Genomic DNA, 17,794 nt, shown 5'->3' on the forward strand with positions numbered 1-17,794 from the left:
TTGCAACTCATCCTGTTGACTGCAATTTTGCTGTATCATCAGCTTTTCCTTGCTTGCAGTCTCACTACTCACTGCCTCTGTTTGTAAACCAACTACCCCATCTTCAGCAGTATCACTCTGGTTCTCAACCCCCTGCCAAATTAGTTTAAACCTTCCCAAACAGCTCTTGGTCCTTTTAATAACCTCCTCACTATCCATAATTCGACCAATTTTCATGTCCTCTGCAAATACTAATGGAGCCACCCATGATTTTGTCCACATTGTTTAAATATCTGGATATTCTTTAGTATTTAACTTTGGAGTACTGTATTTAAAATATTGTATTTACAATTTGATGCTTTTCTTTTTAAAAAGGTGCAAGGAGCAATGCTTCAAAAAGGTGCATCCATTATTAAAGACCCTCATCACCCAGGACATGCCCTCTTCTCATTGTTACTGTCAGGAAGGAGGCACAGAAGCCTGAAGGCACACACTCAGCAATTCAGGAACAGCTTCTTCCCCTCTGCCATCTGATTTCTGAATGGACATTGAACACTACCTCACTACTTTTTATTTTTTTTAAATTTTTGCACTACTTATTTAAATCAATAATTTAATATATATAGTTATATATACACTTACTGAAATTGACTTTTTTCTATTATAATCTATTGCATTGTACTGCTGCCGCAAAGACATGAAATTTCACAACACATGCCGGTGATATTAAACCTGATTCTGATTCTGAAATCACTTATTAATATTTTAAATTGTATCTTACCTGTCATCATACCATATTTAGGCTCTGTCATAAAACTTGAGACTGTTTATGTGTTTCTAAGCAACAGCGTCCAATGATGTACAGGAGATATACTGTATATGTTGCATGATATTTCTTTCTCAGTGTCACTCCAAAACTTTTCCTAAGCATTTTAGAGCTTGTTGTGAGTGAATTGATGTGTTAGTATGCTGAATTTGGCTTAACTATTGGAACCTTGAGGACTACTTCAAAGATTAACAGCAACAGGAGCAGACTGGGCATTTAAAGCAGGTATGATTCATGCGAAAGGCTTTGAGTGTGAAGAGCTTTTGTGGTGAAACTGGCCTGTTCTCCAACTGTACAGATGTTAATCAACAGTTCATTATTTATAATTGTATAAGAATCATTTTTTTGAAACCTGGTTTCATTTTCAGAATGTTGTCACAAAATCAGATTTTTAAAAAAGCAAGATTAATGATTTGCTAATTATGCCCATACAAGGCATGCAGTCAAATCCATGGAATGCTTTCGGGTTAAGGAGTTGCTAAAACTAGCCTCGCTGCTCTCAAAAGACAGATACAATTAAAGCAGCTCACACATGTCAAAGATGCAGTTTTCATAGAAACGTTTTTCTTCTTCAAAACATGCAAGTTAAGAATACAACCTTATACTAGTATTTCTTTTCCAGGGATTTAGTCATAATTGCTCCAGCAGAGATAAAATTTCAACAGTGCACAAATTAGTAACATACCTTTGGAGTTAACTAAAGGCAGAATCTTATGTATAATGAAGTTTCCTAATATTAGTGACTACTTCTGGAAGGTATGGTTTCAGAAGCAGAGTGGCTAAGAATTTTTATTTGTTAACCCTTGCATCAAGGGTGTCACACATTTCGTGCCATGGTTGCAGTCTATTGTCTTCTTCTGTGCTAAGGCAGTCCTATTGGTGAATGTGTACACACTGTTATTAGGTATAAACCTTTAGGAGTCTGATCCAGAGTCAGTAAGAAAACAACAGTTCAGCTCCAAATCAGGATGGAGTGAGGGAATGAAAGGTACACCTGCTGCCTTTGTGTTGCCAGGTGGCAAAAGCCAGAGTAGGGAAGGGCCACTGATGTCTTTTAAGAGCTATGAGCCTTCTCTTAAATTAACTCCTGCAAAGTTTCAAATTACCTTGAATATGACAGCAAGCAAGGGTTGTGCAAGTGTTATGAGAATAATAACAGGGAGACCTTGAGTAAGAATAAATACAAGAAAAGGAGAAAGCAGGACCAGGGAGGAAGGGAGAGAGGGGTAACAGGACTGAAAGAGCAGGTGATGGAAAAAGAAAGTAATTAAGGGGTGATATTGGAAAGAATGTGAAGGTGAGAACAAAAACAATAGTTTAAAGTAGAATTGGGAGAGCTCTCGTTAAACTTTACGCCCTTGGCTGTTGGCAACATTTTCAAGCAGCCAATAGAAGGAAGGAAGGAAGGAAAGTAAGTCAGCGTCTTTGTGTTGTTTGCCCAGGGCCAGTATTTCGTGTTGATTGGAATTAATCAATAGGAATGGAGGCCGGGACAGCTGCTGACTGCCAGCACTGAGCCCCCGCAATAAACTGGGAGTGAGGTCTGAGGAGAGCGAGAGGAGCGACGCACCGACACCACGGGGTATCCACAGCCCTTCACTCACATGGTTAGAGTAAGTGAGCTAAACAGTACACTTTACCTTGGTTATTTTTCCCAACCTCTTCTGGTACATCTCTCTCTCTCTCTGACTCACTCACGCGTTGTTGGGCTACTGGAAGGGTTGTACCGTGTGTCCATGAACCTGGATTTCCCACTCCCTCCCCGTTCTGTTCGCCCGTGTTTAACCTCTCTGAAGTTACTGTCTTCTAATCGAACACGCATTATGCTGGGAATAAAAACCTGGTAAGGACGGCTATTTAGAGCTATCCCCGGGATACGGCGTTGTACATTTGTGTGTGATCCGACGCTTCACTATTTGTAAAGTACGAGTTAATTTCACCGCAGACCATGATTCCTACCACGGTTATCGTAAGTATTGGAACGTCCCACTTCCAGTAACTATCACACTGCTGTATTTCTGTATCGTTCGTGCTCAAAAGTGAATATGAGGACATTTTAAGTTTCTTGAAGAGGAAGCGGAACGAGAGGACGAAACCTTATGATCCTCCGATCTAACAGCGAACCTGCAAAAATTAGATAATACTCCGTGCCTGACAATCAGTGCACTTTACGGACATCACCTATCATTTTTGAACACCGTGTTGTCACTGTCGTTACATAAACCACATTATTGGCAGTTCGATGTTTTTAAAGTTCAAATGTCTGTCATAAATCAGTGGAGCTATTTCTCTGTAGCTATCCAGAGCAAAATAAAGTGGTTGCAACAGGTTCTGGAGCGTGTTTCAATAAGAATTTCACGAAAAGGATACAATTGCTTGATTTTTGGTCAATTAGGGAGATTGTGGTAATAGCTCTGCAGGTCCCCCCACCCCAAAAGAACCAGCACACGAGGAGGCGGGAAAACGGCCTCTCGCGCTTCATTCTATGCTTCCAACACTTAGACAGGGGTAAACTATAATTTGATAGAAGAAGGCGGGTTGCAATCATTTCAAATTTACAAATGGATCTTTTCTATCCTGAGCGGAAGTATTTAAATCCCTGTGATTAAAACAACACGTGATAGAAATCTGAAATAAAAACAAAAAATTTTAAACAGTAGCAGAAGCAGGTGCTGTCACAGTATTTAAGAAGCATTTTAGACCAGGATTTGAGGCGCCAATTTGAAGACTATGGACCAGGTGCTGGTAAATAGGATTGGTATGGGTACTTGTTATAGGCAATGGTCAAGATGGAATAAAGGGATCTTTCTCTGCTTGGAGTCAAGGACTTATCAGCCTAGGCAGCATCTATGCCTGTGAAAACTTCTCTTTTCACCGGTGCTGCTAGGGTTTCTAACATAAAACATAGACGTGTTCTGAAATAAAACATGCAGGATAGTGATATTTGTTCATATGTAAAACAGATGGCCTGTTAGATTTATTGGTGTTGCAACATCTTTTGGATGTGGCGTTCAGTGGGTAGAGGTCAGTGGTAATAATTCACACAGAGCACATTTAGCCTGTTGTTTCTGCTTTTTAAAGTTTTATTGTTCACCTGTTAATGTCAATTGCATTCAATGGCTGTATTGGAATGGATTGATTTTTGTCACTTGCACCTGGATATAGTGAACAGCTTTCCTTGCATGCTGTTCACACTGATCAAACCATTACACAGTGCATTGAGGTAGAACAAGGTAAAACAATAACAATGCAGAATAAAGCATAACAGCTACAGAAAATGTGCAGTGCAAGTAAACAATAAGAGCAAGATCACAACAAGGTTGATGGGGAGGCCAGGAGTCCATCTTATCGTAAAAGAAGTTCATTCAAAATCTGATAACAATGGGATAGAAGCTGTCCTTGAGCCTGGTAGTATGTGCTATTACACTTTTGTATCTACTGCCTGATGGGCGAGGGGAGGAAAGAGAATGTCTCGGGTGGATGGGGTCTCCGATCATGCTGGCTGCTTTATGAGGCTGCAAGAAGATAGGCAGAGTTTATAGAGGGGAGGTCCATTCCTGTGATGTGCTAAGCTCTGTCCACAATTCTCTGCAGATTATTGTGTTCATCTCCAAAGCAGTTCCTATGCAAAGCTGTTCTGCATTCAGACAAAATGCTTTAAAAAGTGCATCGATTAAAGATTGTTAAGAGTTGATGGGAACAGGCTGAATTTCTTTAGTCTCTTGAAGAAGTAGAGGCACTGGTGAGCCACCTTGTCTGTAAGATGGTGGCGTGACGCAGTGCGCGCGGCCTCTCCGGTGAATGATGTCGTATTTGTAGGTAGGATGCTGTGCACAATTCTGATTTGATGGAGACAGACGTGAGAAGCACAGAGGAACATCTGGAGAAACTTCTGAAATGCCCGGTTTGCTGCCACTGCTACTTGTGCGATCGAGAATCTCCGGAGGGTAAGGCCCCAAATCCACGGCTTTGCCTGTTGCTGGGACCGGGGTCGAAGCACTCAGCAGAGGTGGTGCTCGGTGTCAGAGGGCTGGTTGGAGGCATGAAGTTTTCTGATGGATTCAGAGTCGGACTGTGGTCGGGTGCTTCTAGGATGCTGCATCGGTAAGTTTGCGGCACTGGAAACTCATGGCAGGGAGAGTTTCCATCCTTCTACCGTCTGCGTGAGATGATGAGACTTTCGAGAGACTTTGAGACTTCTTTTTTACCGTGCCCATGGTCTGTTCTTCATCAAATTATGGTATTGCTTGCACTGTTGTAACTATATGTTATAATTATGTGGTTTTGTCAGTTTTTCAGTCTTGGGCTGTCTTGTGTTTCTGTGATATCACACTGGAGGAACATTATATCATTTCTTAATGCATGCATTACTAAATGACAATAAAAGAGGACTGCGTGTACTCATAATCTAATCTAACATCATTGTGGTTGGGCCAGGACAGGCTGTTGGTGATATTTGTGACTAGGAACTTGAAGTTCTTGCCATCTCTCAACCTGAACATCATTGATGTAGACTGGAGCATTTGCACTGCTCTCCTTTCTGTAGGTAATGACCAGTAGTTTGGTTTTGTTGACATTGAGGGAAAGATTGTTGTTATGAAACCATATCAGTAAGCTTTCTATCTCCATCAACTCATTGTTTTTTGAGATGTTGCCCACTACAGTGGTATCATCTGTAAACTTCTAAATGGAGTTAGAGCAGTCGCTGGCCACACAGCCACGTGTGTATAGGAAGTAGACTAAGGGGTTGATGATGCAACATTGTGGAGTACCAATGTTTAGAATAATTCTGGTGGCGGTGTTGCTACTATTTTTACTGGTTGCAGTCTGTTGGGTCAGAAAGTCAAGGATCTAGTTGTAGAGAGAGGTATTAACTCTCAGTGTCTGGATTTTGGTGATGAGTTTGCTTAGAATGTTGATGTGTATTTAAGTTCTGCAAAAAACTGGATGTAAGTAATGGCTAATAAATTCTGACCTTTAAGACAAAGTCACTTGGATTATTACAAAGGTGCTGTATGCTACACATTGTCCTTTTTATTTGTGCTGATTTTTCCAAGATTTCCATGTATGCTGGATAGTTAGATTTTTTGACCTATTGGATAGTTTTATTCAATAATGGGATTCATGAAGTTTTGTATAAACATAAATATCATGGTCATCAGAGTTAATAAGCAAGACTGAGCAGATAATTTATTAGTGATAAAGCTATCTGGTAATGACTAAATGTAACATCAAAAATTTTCAGTGAAAATTCTCCTGTGTTTTTGCTTTTACTTTAAATTTGTATGAAACCCTACCCCCAACATTTGATGTCCTGTCTCTCGAATATAATTGATCTTAAGCATCCTATGTAAATACCGCATTATTTAATATACTTATATTAATTATATCAATTAAACCTTTCAACCTCTTCTGTTCATAATAACGCAAGTCCAACTCAGCCAATCTTACCTTTCTATAAACTGAACAAGCCATGGGATGTTCAGAGTAAATTTTCCTTATTCACATTGCTAATATTATCAAAAGATTTTGCATGAAACAGTGTTAGAAGACAGGTGGGTTTATTCTCACTGCAACATTGGAAACTGAGAGGGATCTTACAGAAGTTTAAAAAACTCTGGGAAACATTGATAGGATCAAAGTCTGTCTTTTTCTCAGAATAGTGGAGTCTAAGACTAGAGACCAAAGGTTTAGGGTGAGCAAAACATTTAACGAAGATCTGAGTTGGAAGTTTTTCATAGAGCTTGGTGCCTACCTGGAATGAGCTGCCAGAGGAGGTAACGGAGGCAGACGCAATAATGCTTGAAAGGTGATTAGACAACTACTTGAATAGGAAAGTTGTTGAGAAACATAGGACTAATGTAGTCAAAGGGATTAACATAGATAGGCATCACAGTTTGGGTGGATGAGGTGGGTCAAGGGAGCCCAGTTCTGTGCTGTGTGATTTTAAAATCCCATGATTCTATGTTGCACTAGGTGTTTTATACAGTTATGGTATAACTTCCCATTCTTAGGTTTTGTAGCTGAGCCATTAAAGCCAAATGTGCCTTGTATCTTCTCAACTGTTCCATCTACTTGCCTTGTTACATTTGAAAATCTGTGTTCACACAGACAAATCAATATCCCTCTGTTCTTCAACAGATCTCAGTATCTCACTACTTATGTATTTTCTTGCCTTGTTTATTGTTCCTAGTTGCATTGCATTTGACATTTCTGAATTCAATTGCAATCTGCAACAATTTTGTTTGCTGATCACTCCAAAGTCAAAATTAAGTCTATTGTTATTTGCACAAGTACACATATGCGCAAGTGCAACGTAAAACTTGCAGTAGCATCACTGAAATACTGCATCAGATACAACATTCACAAGGAAAAAAATAAACTATACAACAAGCGCACAATTAGAACAGAAACAAAGACCAATGTCATGCTAAGTGGTCATGGTGTTGACATACTGAGGCAGGGATTAGTGTTCTGCAGGCTGGTTAAGGAACCAAATGGCTGAAGGGAAATAGCTGCCCTTGAACCTATTGATGTGTGACTCCAGGATTCTCTACCCCCTGCCTGATGATAGTTGCAAGAAAATAACATAGCATGGATGACGGGCTTAATGTTCAAGATGGAAGGTCCATTGATATCTTCCTGTATTCCTTGCTATCAGTCACATGGCTAATTTTTGTATCACCTGCATTTAAGTGTAAGCCATTGATATATACCACAACAAACAGAGGAAATTACATTGAGTTTAAAAAAACTCCACTGAAGTTTCAGTCAGCAAGTTCCGCTGAACCACTTAGATCATATGACCATAAGATATAGGAGCAGAATTAGGAATTGTCAACCTTTTAGATCAAGTTCCTCCAGCTGTGCATGTTACTTTCTTGTGAATAAGTTTGTGATTCCGTGTTTGTTTGAACTAGGTGTCCTTATACCAGTGACTTTAAAATTTATTTCACTCCATACAGTGGCTGCTGGTCATCAAAAGATAAAAATAATTACTTACCTTTAATTGAAATTATGATCCTTAATAACATTTCCTCCAGCTATATTTGAAACATTTCATACACTAATTGAATTCAAGGTGCAGTAAAACAAATATTGGAATGATTAGTGACATAGAACTTTAAAATTACTTTTAATTTCATTTTTTAACAATAATGACTTTTTTTCCTTATAGGTATCCATGTTCCATATCATGCATCCTAGCTGAGGTCACACAGAGCATCAGCTTTTGATACACCATCAAGTCTGTTCTTATAATCATTACCCGGAGGTGTATGAAATAAACTCAGGTAGGCTTGTCTGAGATTCTCTGCCTGCTCATCAGGAGTTAACTTGAAGAAACCTATCCAACCAGTCCATTCACATCGACAAATGATTAGCATTTGACTTTTGTTTCCAACTGTAAGTTTGCAGATCAATATTATTGTGGTACAGTGCATTGTATGCTGCGTGTAGTAGTGGACTGAATCTTTGCAATTATTCATCTTGTGGATTGAAGAAAATATGAGCTTTGGAGAGGGGGCAAATAGATGATGGTGTTGCCAAAGAAGATATAATTGAGAAGTGAGATGTTTGGTCTGAGTAAACAGAAAGGACCCATTACATTAGCAGAGTGATCAGTGATCACGGGCCTTGGGTAAAAACTAAGTGACAAAAGGGTACGAGGAATAATCTGCCTCAGTTAGTGGTGGTGGGGGAGGGGAGGTCTCAAACTTGCTGCTTGAAATGCTGGTGCGGAGACTTCCTCGAGTGCATTTGTAAAGTAATGTGTACGCACTTGAAGACCCATAATCTGCAGGATTGAGGATCAAGAGATATGGGATTAATTTAGTATTTATGTTTTTCCAGCATAGACACAATGGGCCAGATTGTCGTCTTTGGTGCTGCAAATTTCGGCTTTCAATCATTTTGAGCTGCTTAGCCAGTTTAGAGTGACAATTGTTGTTGCAGATTATGAACAACTCCACAGTAAGATTTGGTTAATTCAGGCTGCTACCTGGACTAACCCCTCTGTCCTTCTCACACTAAATGGAGCAGTAAAAGCTTACAGCTATCCATTCCAGTGCAAGTAAACATTCACCATCAATTCTAACAAAAAATCACTTTAGATCTAAAAAAATAACTTTCAAAGAAGTTGGTCATGTTTTCCAGATTATTGGCAGAAAATTAAAAAAAACTTGTTTGAATTGATAAGTGAGGGGAAGAAATTGGGGTGGATTAGAAATAAAACAAAAAAACATGCTGGAACACTCAGCAGGGAAGGCAGCATCTGTGGAGAAAGAAACAGAGTTAACGTAAGCACGAGATTCTGCTGATTCTGGAAATCGAGACTAATAAAAAAATATGCTGGAGAAACTTAGCAGGTCAGGTAGCATTTATGGAAAGGAATAGAGTCGATGTTTCTGATGGAGACCGTACATTTCATGTTGATAAATTTTCATCAGAACTTCATCACCTTTTGGTTGGGTACAAAGCTGACCAGTGGCCATAAGTGAAAGCCAGGAAATATCATCTCTATTTTATAATGATCCAAAAGGAAAAAAAGGATTCAAAGAAAAGATTGTACACTGGAGAGTATAAAGGAACAATTCTGCTATAGAGATCAGATCAGAAGTTGCTCATCACAACAATATAGAATTGTTACATCCCAAGATTTAAAACTGGTTACAAATTATTATATTAATATGGAGCCTGACTCATCAGACTGATGAATACATTAGTGCATCATTAGGAAATCTCCAACAGGGCAGCGGGGGGAGGTGGGGTGAATTTTACCTGGATAAAATACATTGTAATGTGTATTTATATAATATTGACCTGTAATTTTCAAACTAATAGCTGTGTTCCATGAGGTTAGCATTGTAACTTCCTAAATCTCTTTTATCCCCGTTAATTAAGATATAATTTTCTATCAGCTCATTGTTTACCTTATACATTTAGAGGAAATAATTTATTTATTCATTTTCCAGGACTTTAGCTGCTAATGTTATGTTGTAGATGGCGATTAAGTCATTTCACACCTGAAAAAAAGCTTTATATAACTCTCAATACATTTGTTTATCGTGTGCAAAGGAGGAAGCCATTCAACCCTTTCTGGCTGCCATCAGATCAATCCTGTCATTCCCATTCTGCCTCTACTTGTTTTCCACACTTGTCCCCCAATGTTCTTTTTTGTTTTTACATATCTATTCTAGAGGGTAATTTACAGTTGCATTTAGCCTACCAGCACATCTTAGGGATGCAGTGGGAGACCATAACACTCGGCAGTCCCATGATCACAGGGAGAAGGTGCAAACTCCACATAGTAGGCATCTGACATCAGGATTGAATTCTGGTCCCGTGAACTACAAAAAAGAGCACCACTCTGCAGCCAAAATGTGCTATTTTCAGATTTTGCCTTAACTTGATTATTTCATCTTCCACTTCTGTAAATTATGCTGGCCGTTTTAGCTCTGTGATTACATGAAGAACAGTTTTTACAAAGTATGCACCTGATCCTGTTCAAAGCTCTGCTCACCAGTTGCTTTGATTCTTGCTGAATTCCAGTGACTCCCTTGATTCTGTCTCCATATTCTCTACTAGTACCATGATTTAGTGTGAGCCCTCTGCTCCTTTAGCTCTCAACTTCTGTAGTTTCCTCTTGCCTGCCCACACCATTAGTGACTGACCATTTAAACCTAAGCCCCACAATCTAGAACTCCACTCAAGGTGTTGTGCATTACCATCTCAATGTCAATTTACAGACATCCCTCAGGCTCCTTCACCTAGGCCATTTCCTTGGGATGTTCTACCCTGTTTATATTGCATACCCTATTTAAATGACAACTATATTACTGTTGCATAATTGTGAAAACAACTGCCTAAAATGTGTGGAGCATGTGTAGGTAATATTCATTAGCATTTCAAGATGTTGTCTTGCTTGCTCATTATTACTTTATGCTTAATAACATTATAATAAGACGTGCATTAGTTTGAACTGTTATCTGATGTACAAACATTAACCTAATAAGACCTGGTATTTAACCTAAGGTGTTTTGTTTTGCTTTATTTCAAGGTCACAATTTTTCCTCCCAAGTCAGAAAAGGTAATTTTATGGTTCAGGTACTGCTTCCTTAAGTTACTGTAGTGAGGCCAAAACTAAGGTAGCAGACACACAAGCTGACTGGCTCCATGTTTCATACAATTTGACTGTGGAACCTTACGGAGAAGACTTTATCTTGAAGGTCCATGCAAAACTCGTTGACTGTGAATGAAAGTGACTGCAGACATTTCTATCATCATTATTATGATTGTTGTTATCATTAAAGGCCATGGCCACAGCATCAAGAGGAGCTCCTCCACAGCCACCGGCAGCTAAGAGTGTGATGGTTTACCGAAATGGGGATCCATTCTTCACTGGCAGAAGGTTTCTCATCAACAAACAAGTCTCCACCTTTGACACTTTCCTTAATCAGGTCACCAAGGGTATTAATGCACCCTTTGGGGCAGTCAGGAACATCTACACTCCCAAGGAGGGTCACAGAGTCTTTGATCTGGATGAACTAGAAAATGGCGGCAGCTATGTGGCTGCAGGAGTGGAGAAGTTTAAAACCCTGGAGTGAGTATTATACCACTGTTACTCTTGTGTAGCCTGTTTTTTGGGTCCAATATTATAAGTTTGATAGTTGTCGATAAGATGGTTGACCTGTTTCTTTATTACATGTGTGTGAGGGCAGACAATCTAATTTTCCAAGAATTGATGAGAGCATGAAGGGTGTACACAGTGAACAATTCCAATCTAATACCCCTGTGCACAGATTTGCAGAGTAAAAAAGGCCTTTCTGAATCAGATAGGGTAAATAGCGAACCCAATTCAAAGCAGTAGTGGATATGCAAATAGATTTAATAGGGTATTAAGACCATTTACAGTCCATTATATTCCATTAGCATCAAATGTAATTTAAAATTCACTTTTATCTAGCACACACATTTTTTTGCATAACATTCAGTTTGCAATTTGTGTTTAGTATCTGATTATGATTTTAGGTATTAGCTATTTATGAACACCATTTTGATATTAATCTTATTGCAACATAAGCTGAAATTATTTTCCCTTGTTAATTATGGAAATTTTGGTTTTAAACAATCTTCTGTGATGAGAACTCACAGAAAACTGAAGAAAATTGAAGCCTATCTCTGACCTAAAATAATAGAAATGAGACAGAGTAAAATATCAATGACATTGGCATCTTCCTTTTCTTTCCAATTAACATACAAATGAAAAATGCTAAACAGAATTACACCCGAAAGGACATTGATGCAGAAATCTTTGAGACTAATTGAGAAGTCAAATTGGTACTTTTGAAGTTCAACACTTGTGGGGGAAAAAGTCTATATAAAATTAATTGTGCTCATTCTTCTCACCTTGTACTTCTGTCACTAATGATGGAGTACAGTTCTGATGGGGTTCAACACTGATGATCAAAATGGAAATTGCACTCAAATTCTGCAAATTTTCTAAAATGCCTTTTTATTCAACTTGCTGCTGAAGATAAACTGCTGTTTACAGAACCTAATATATTCAATCAACAAGTACCATTGTACAGCGTTTTTGATTTAAATATCGTTTAATATTGTTCAAATATTGTCACCTATTGGTATGTTTAAGAGTTTGAATACGTGTAGTGCTATCAGCACATCTTGAATAGACTTATCACTAAAATGTTACATTTTCAATCAGTAAAGAATTTTTAAAAATTACAGGTTTATTTCCATGTTTTATTAGCACATATTAGTCAGCTTTTTGGAAATTGAACACACTTTAGTATTTAAAAGCTTAACTTCCACAAACAGCTGCAGCTTGCAAAAGCTCATTGTGGTAACTATTATGATTGGGTGAATGCCGGACTTGCACCAGTATGCCAAGTCTGGAACAATATAAAGTGCAATGTATTTTACAAGGGTTGTAATTTGTGCTTGATCTTTTAAGCTGGTGTGGTTGATTTTGGGTTAGTTCCATATTTACATCTTATTAAATCTATTAAATTTGTTTGACTAATCCATCAAAATATTGCTTTGTTTCATCATTATGACAATTCATGGTTATGACAATCAGTATCACAATTTTTACAATTCGTGTTGAAGTGTTACTCCATACAACTAATGATCTATTTCCCTTTGGAAGGAGAGAAGACAATGTTGAGATTTTTCTTTACTGTAATAAATAATGGGTATGAAAGAAGATTCAAGAGAAATATTCTGCTTATTTTTGTTTGACAGAAATGCACTGGACATTTTGAGTTGAGTGAACTTCTATGAAAATGTATTATGAATTATATATGTTAATGAGCATGATATAGGGGGCAAAAAACTTAAGTAAGTATGAAATAGTGACAATGAATTTAATTTGCTAGGCTTAAAATCTTTTCTTATTTTTCTTCAGTTATTTACAAATTACAACAAAGAAGCCACAGAAAAAGATAAATGAAATGGTGAGTTTCTCTGTGTGTGATGCTTATTTGTTGTAGAATTATTTTCCTTTGGTTCTATTTTCAGTAAATTATTTTAATACGACCTGAGGTACAGTGACAAACTAGGCTTTTCATGTCATCCATTCAGACCATTTCATTACCCAGGTAAGGGAAAAAATGACTGAATGCAGAATAAAGTGTTACACTTACAAAGAAAGTGAAGTGTAGGTAGACATTAAGGTGTAAGACCACAATGAGGTAGATAGTGAGTTTAAGAATCTATCTTGTACTAGGCAACTGTTCCGTTATCTTATAACAACAGGATAAACGCTTCTTTGAACATGGTGGTATGTGCTTTTTTAAGATTAGCTCTAGCTTTATTTGTAACATGTACTTTGAAACATGCTTTCTGAGTTTTGTATCCTCTATCTGATTTGGGGGGTGGGGAGGGAAGAAGAGAGAATGTCTGGGGTCTTTGATTATGTTGACTGCTTTACCGAGGTGGCAAGAAGTGTAGATAAAGTCTAGGGAGGGGAAGATGGTGTCGGCAATGTGATGAACTGCATCCACAGCTCTACAGTAGTTGCAAACTTTCCATTAACAGCATGCTGTCAGGATTAACAGTGCTGATATGGCATGAAACAAGCTGCTGTAGCTCCCACAATGTAGGAAACTGTATTTGGCAGTGTGGATGGAAACCCACTGCATTATGTTAAAGCTGGTATGAGACGATCTGACCTGGAGCTAGAATCTCACTGGTTCAACTTGATATCTGTGATCCATTAACATCTTATTTGAAAGGTACAGTAATATTATTGACATGTATACTATTTACTCTGTGAGCTTCATGCAAACACAGAATTTTGTTACAATCTTTTGTATACAATAATAAACTATTCAACAAGTTTACAAATCTAGAAATAATCTGACACACTTGTGACTTGGTTTTGTTGGACTGTCAGATTTTCCATGCGACTAGATGGTATTAATGCATGACATTTTTTAATTCACTTTTTAAAGATATTATACATTTTTTCCCAGTGAACATGACAAGTTTAAAATGAATGCAAGCATCCCAGGGCTGATGAGCATGAAGGCGGTTGAGGATATCTGGCCCCAGTGGTTTGAAGTTTACTAGATGTCAAACCATTGGGATTTCTGAACAACCAGTGGATTATTGGAGTTTTACTAACTACAGGGCACAGGATGTTGTGTGAAAAACAAGGCAGCAAATGTAGTGTACCAACAGGAAATTACATCCTGTTTTCTTTACAAAATTGAGCAAAGAAGGCTTTCACACACAGTAAAATGACAACAGGCAGAAACTCTGTTTTATTGGAGTTGTTTGATGATTAGTTATTGCCTAAGGTGCTGGTGAGAGCTTGTTGGCTTTTCTTGGAAGTCGCGTCGTGAAATCTTTACTGTGGGGAGAGGAGCAGATGTGGCATCTCAGTTGACAAGTGCCACTTCCAGCAGTGCAGCCTTCCCTCAGCATTGCACGAGAGTAGGGGTTCCCATGGACCCCTTGCATAATGGTATTGGTCCATGGCATAAAAGGGTTAGGGACCCCTGCACTAGAATGTCAACCATTATGTTTGCTTCCAGAATAGCTTGTAGCCTTGTACACTTAGTGTGAGTGCCACCACTGACCCATCCATAGAAAAACCATAGAAACTACAGCACAGAAACAGGCCTTTTGGCCCTTCTTGGCTGTGCTGAACCATTTTCTGCCACTTGACACTTGGTTGAAAGCTGAAAAACAGAGCTTTTGGAACAAAAATGTGTTACTCCCACATTCTTGTTCTCGGTTCTTCCTCCTTTCTATCCGTTCCTGATGACGGGTCTTGGCCTGAAACATTGACTGTTTAATTCACTCCAAAGATGCTGCCTGACCTGAATTCCTCCAGCATTTTGTGTGTGTTGCTCCGTATTTCCAGCATCTGCTAAATCGCTTGTGTTTATTCTTTGCTTAGTTGCTCATCATGGTTTGGCCCTCGTCGTCTCTCTCTGTCCAAGGAGCACAGTCTGGAATGTGACTGGTGCAGAATAATGCTTGCCTATTCATCACTAATTCTGGCTGGGTCACACAAAAGTATTATCTTTTTATCTGCTCTGTTGCTTTTTTTTCTGGATCATTCTGCATTTTCTCTGTTTTTAAACTTCTAAGTATTGCCCTTGTCCCTTCTAATATATTTCTAGCTAAGAGAGCTCATGGACTTTATAAATCACTTATTTGCTCTGCTGCAGTACTCCTTCATTCTTTCCAAGTGACCTTGTACTATATCTTAAATGGGCAAAACCAAATGCTTCCAGTTCCAGTTTCCATCACACAAAGAAAAATTCTCAAAATCTTATGTTTCAATAAGATTAGCTCTTCTAAACGCCAACAAGTATAAGCCTAATTTGCTCGGCTTTTCCTTGTAGGGCAACCCCCAGCAATCAATCCAATGCACCTTCTCTGAATTTTCTCCAAAGCAATTTTCTCCTTCCCTGAATATGGATATCAAAAATGCATACACCACTTCATACATGATATCATCAGTACAGTGGTAAAAAAAAAATCCCATTCCCCTTGTAATAAAGAATAAACTACATTATTTTGGTCTCTCTAATTACTTTATGTATATACTAAGATGTTATGCATGAGTACTGTAAAATTCTCTCTGAGTGGCAACATTCTGTAAGTTGGAAGTGGAGAGTTACATTGCTGGGCTGGTGGTGCAGCTGTCTCATAGCTCTCAGGACCCAGGTTCAATCTTGATTTCTGCTGCTGAAGAGATCGACCTCTCCCTGTACTTGTATGGGATTCCTCCAGGTGCTTCTCCTATATACACAAAATGTGCAGGTTGGAGGTTTAAAATTTATAAACCTTATAAATTTTCCCTAGTGTGCAGGTTGGACTTGGAGTATCGGTGGTGACAGGATTGCTGATGGGAATTTCAAAGCTCAAAGTAAACTTATTATCGAAGTATGTATATATCATAATGTACTATCCTGAGATTGATTTTCTTGCAGGCATTCCCAGTAAATACAAAGGAACACTGCACACAAAGATGGACAAACAACCAATAAATTGTGCAAATACAAAAAAGATAAATTACAATAATGATAAATAAGTAAGTAATAAATATTGAGAACATGAGTTTTAGAGTCCTTGAATATAGGGAGAATAAAAAAAGAAACATTGATTGGGGGGGGGGAATTAGAATGTAAAAACGGTTGGTGCCTTCTCAGGAGGCCAAAGGGTTGTTTATGTGTTGTCCCTCTCTTTGACTCAGCAGGTCAGACAACATCTGTGGAAAAATGTTAATGTTGCAGGCCAATAATACTTCATCGTTCTAATGAAGGGGTCATTAATCTAAAATATTGACTTCATGTTTCTCTCTACCGATGCTACCCAGCCTGCTGAGAATTTCTGCATTTGTTTCAGATTTTTAGCTTCTATAATTTTTGCTTTTCAGTTCTGTAATTTCTCAAATATGCTGTTTTTTTTGATTTTTTTTCCCTATTGTGATATTCACTTCATGGTTGTTTGTTAATCTCTTTCTAAGCACAGCAGCTGCCATTTGTGAGATCAAACAGATGTAATTAAATTTCCAACTGTTTTGCTTTATTTAGTTTCTGGTTGTAAATGGGCCTCTTAAAATGTAAATAGAGAACAGTAATCAGCTTGAAGTTAAAAAGCACAGCTTTGCAGACAAGCTCTGTAATAAGTAGGTAGGATCTAGCTCACTGCACCTGCTTTATTACTGCTCAAAAGATGCAGTTCAAGACAAACTTATTTAGTTGGGTTGTTTCAAAAAGACCCCGACTTTTAAGTTGCTTGGTTCAAGGAAGCTTGCAGACCAGATGGAAGCAAATTGATCCATTAATCTTGGAAGGTTTTATGTCCTAAAATAAGTTACCTTTACAGCATTAATTGTAACTGTGAATATTAACTTGAGATCTATGTCTCCAACATGCTTTTAGATTGTCTGTGTAAAAAGGGGTATCTGAGGAAGTATCATATGCGCATAAAGTCATCCAAGTGGAAGAAACTGTATAAATGTAGAGAGCAGTTCAGGCTTATTAGCAGGAATCGGGTAAGGAACATCAAGAAACAAATTTTGAAATAGAGATCATTACACTGGCTTTAAATTCTGTACAGACGATTTGCTCATTTGCAATTCATTGGTATGTCTTTTTAGTTTATAGGAATTGTACCTGTATTTTGGAAATCCTTTGTGTTTTGAAAATGGTTTAGATGGAAATCCTTGGTGCTTTGTGTTTTTGGAAATGACTTGTGTTTTAGAAATGGTTTGTAATTTAGAAATGTTTAAAATAGAATTTCCCTGAGTCTTAGATGTGTTTTAAGAATGTTATTTCAACTTAAGTGTGTATCAATTAAAATAAATGAACAGTGTTTTAAGTTACCTTGTTAGCTGGAAATGTCTTCTCCTTGGTAGGGAGGGTGGGGGGGGTACTCACTGTTCAAATAGTGGGCATCCGTTAGTCTTGCGAGACCATGGATCTGCGCCTGGAAAGTCTTCACTCTCCA

General features: G+C 38.2%; 1 protein-coding gene across 19 annotated transcripts in view; it reads left to right on the forward strand.

Annotated features, from left to right (window-relative positions):
- Positions 1 to 1,006: 1,006 nt before the first annotated feature.
- Positions 1,007 to 17,794, forward strand: part of LOC140193954 (doublecortin domain-containing protein 2) — a 167,912-nt gene continuing 151,124 nt past the window's right edge. For 3 of the 19 annotated variants that reach the window (XM_072251176.1, XM_072251180.1, XM_072251183.1), the window contains exons 1-4: positions 2,172 to 2,418; positions 7,983 to 8,097; positions 11,116 to 11,405; positions 13,230 to 13,278. In XM_072251176.1, the coding sequence (XP_072107277.1) occupies positions 11,119 to 11,405; positions 13,230 to 13,278 (336 nt within the window). In that variant the 5' untranslated portion in view covers positions 2,172 to 2,418; positions 7,983 to 8,097; positions 11,116 to 11,118. Of the gene's footprint in view, positions 1,031 to 1,998; positions 2,103 to 2,169; positions 2,419 to 2,505; positions 2,649 to 2,697; positions 2,775 to 3,525; positions 3,545 to 4,499; positions 4,910 to 5,668; positions 5,755 to 7,982; positions 8,098 to 10,862; positions 11,406 to 13,229; positions 13,279 to 17,794 lie in introns of those variants that run through there. The other 16 variants (XM_072251179.1, XM_072251182.1, XM_072251168.1 and 13 more) reach the window with 15 other exon arrangements.

Source organism: Mobula birostris, chromosome 2 (assembly GCF_030028105.1).
Source record: "Mobula birostris isolate sMobBir1 chromosome 2, sMobBir1.hap1, whole genome shotgun sequence".
Classification (NCBI taxonomy): Eukaryota; Metazoa; Chordata; class Chondrichthyes; order Myliobatiformes; family Myliobatidae; genus Mobula; species Mobula birostris.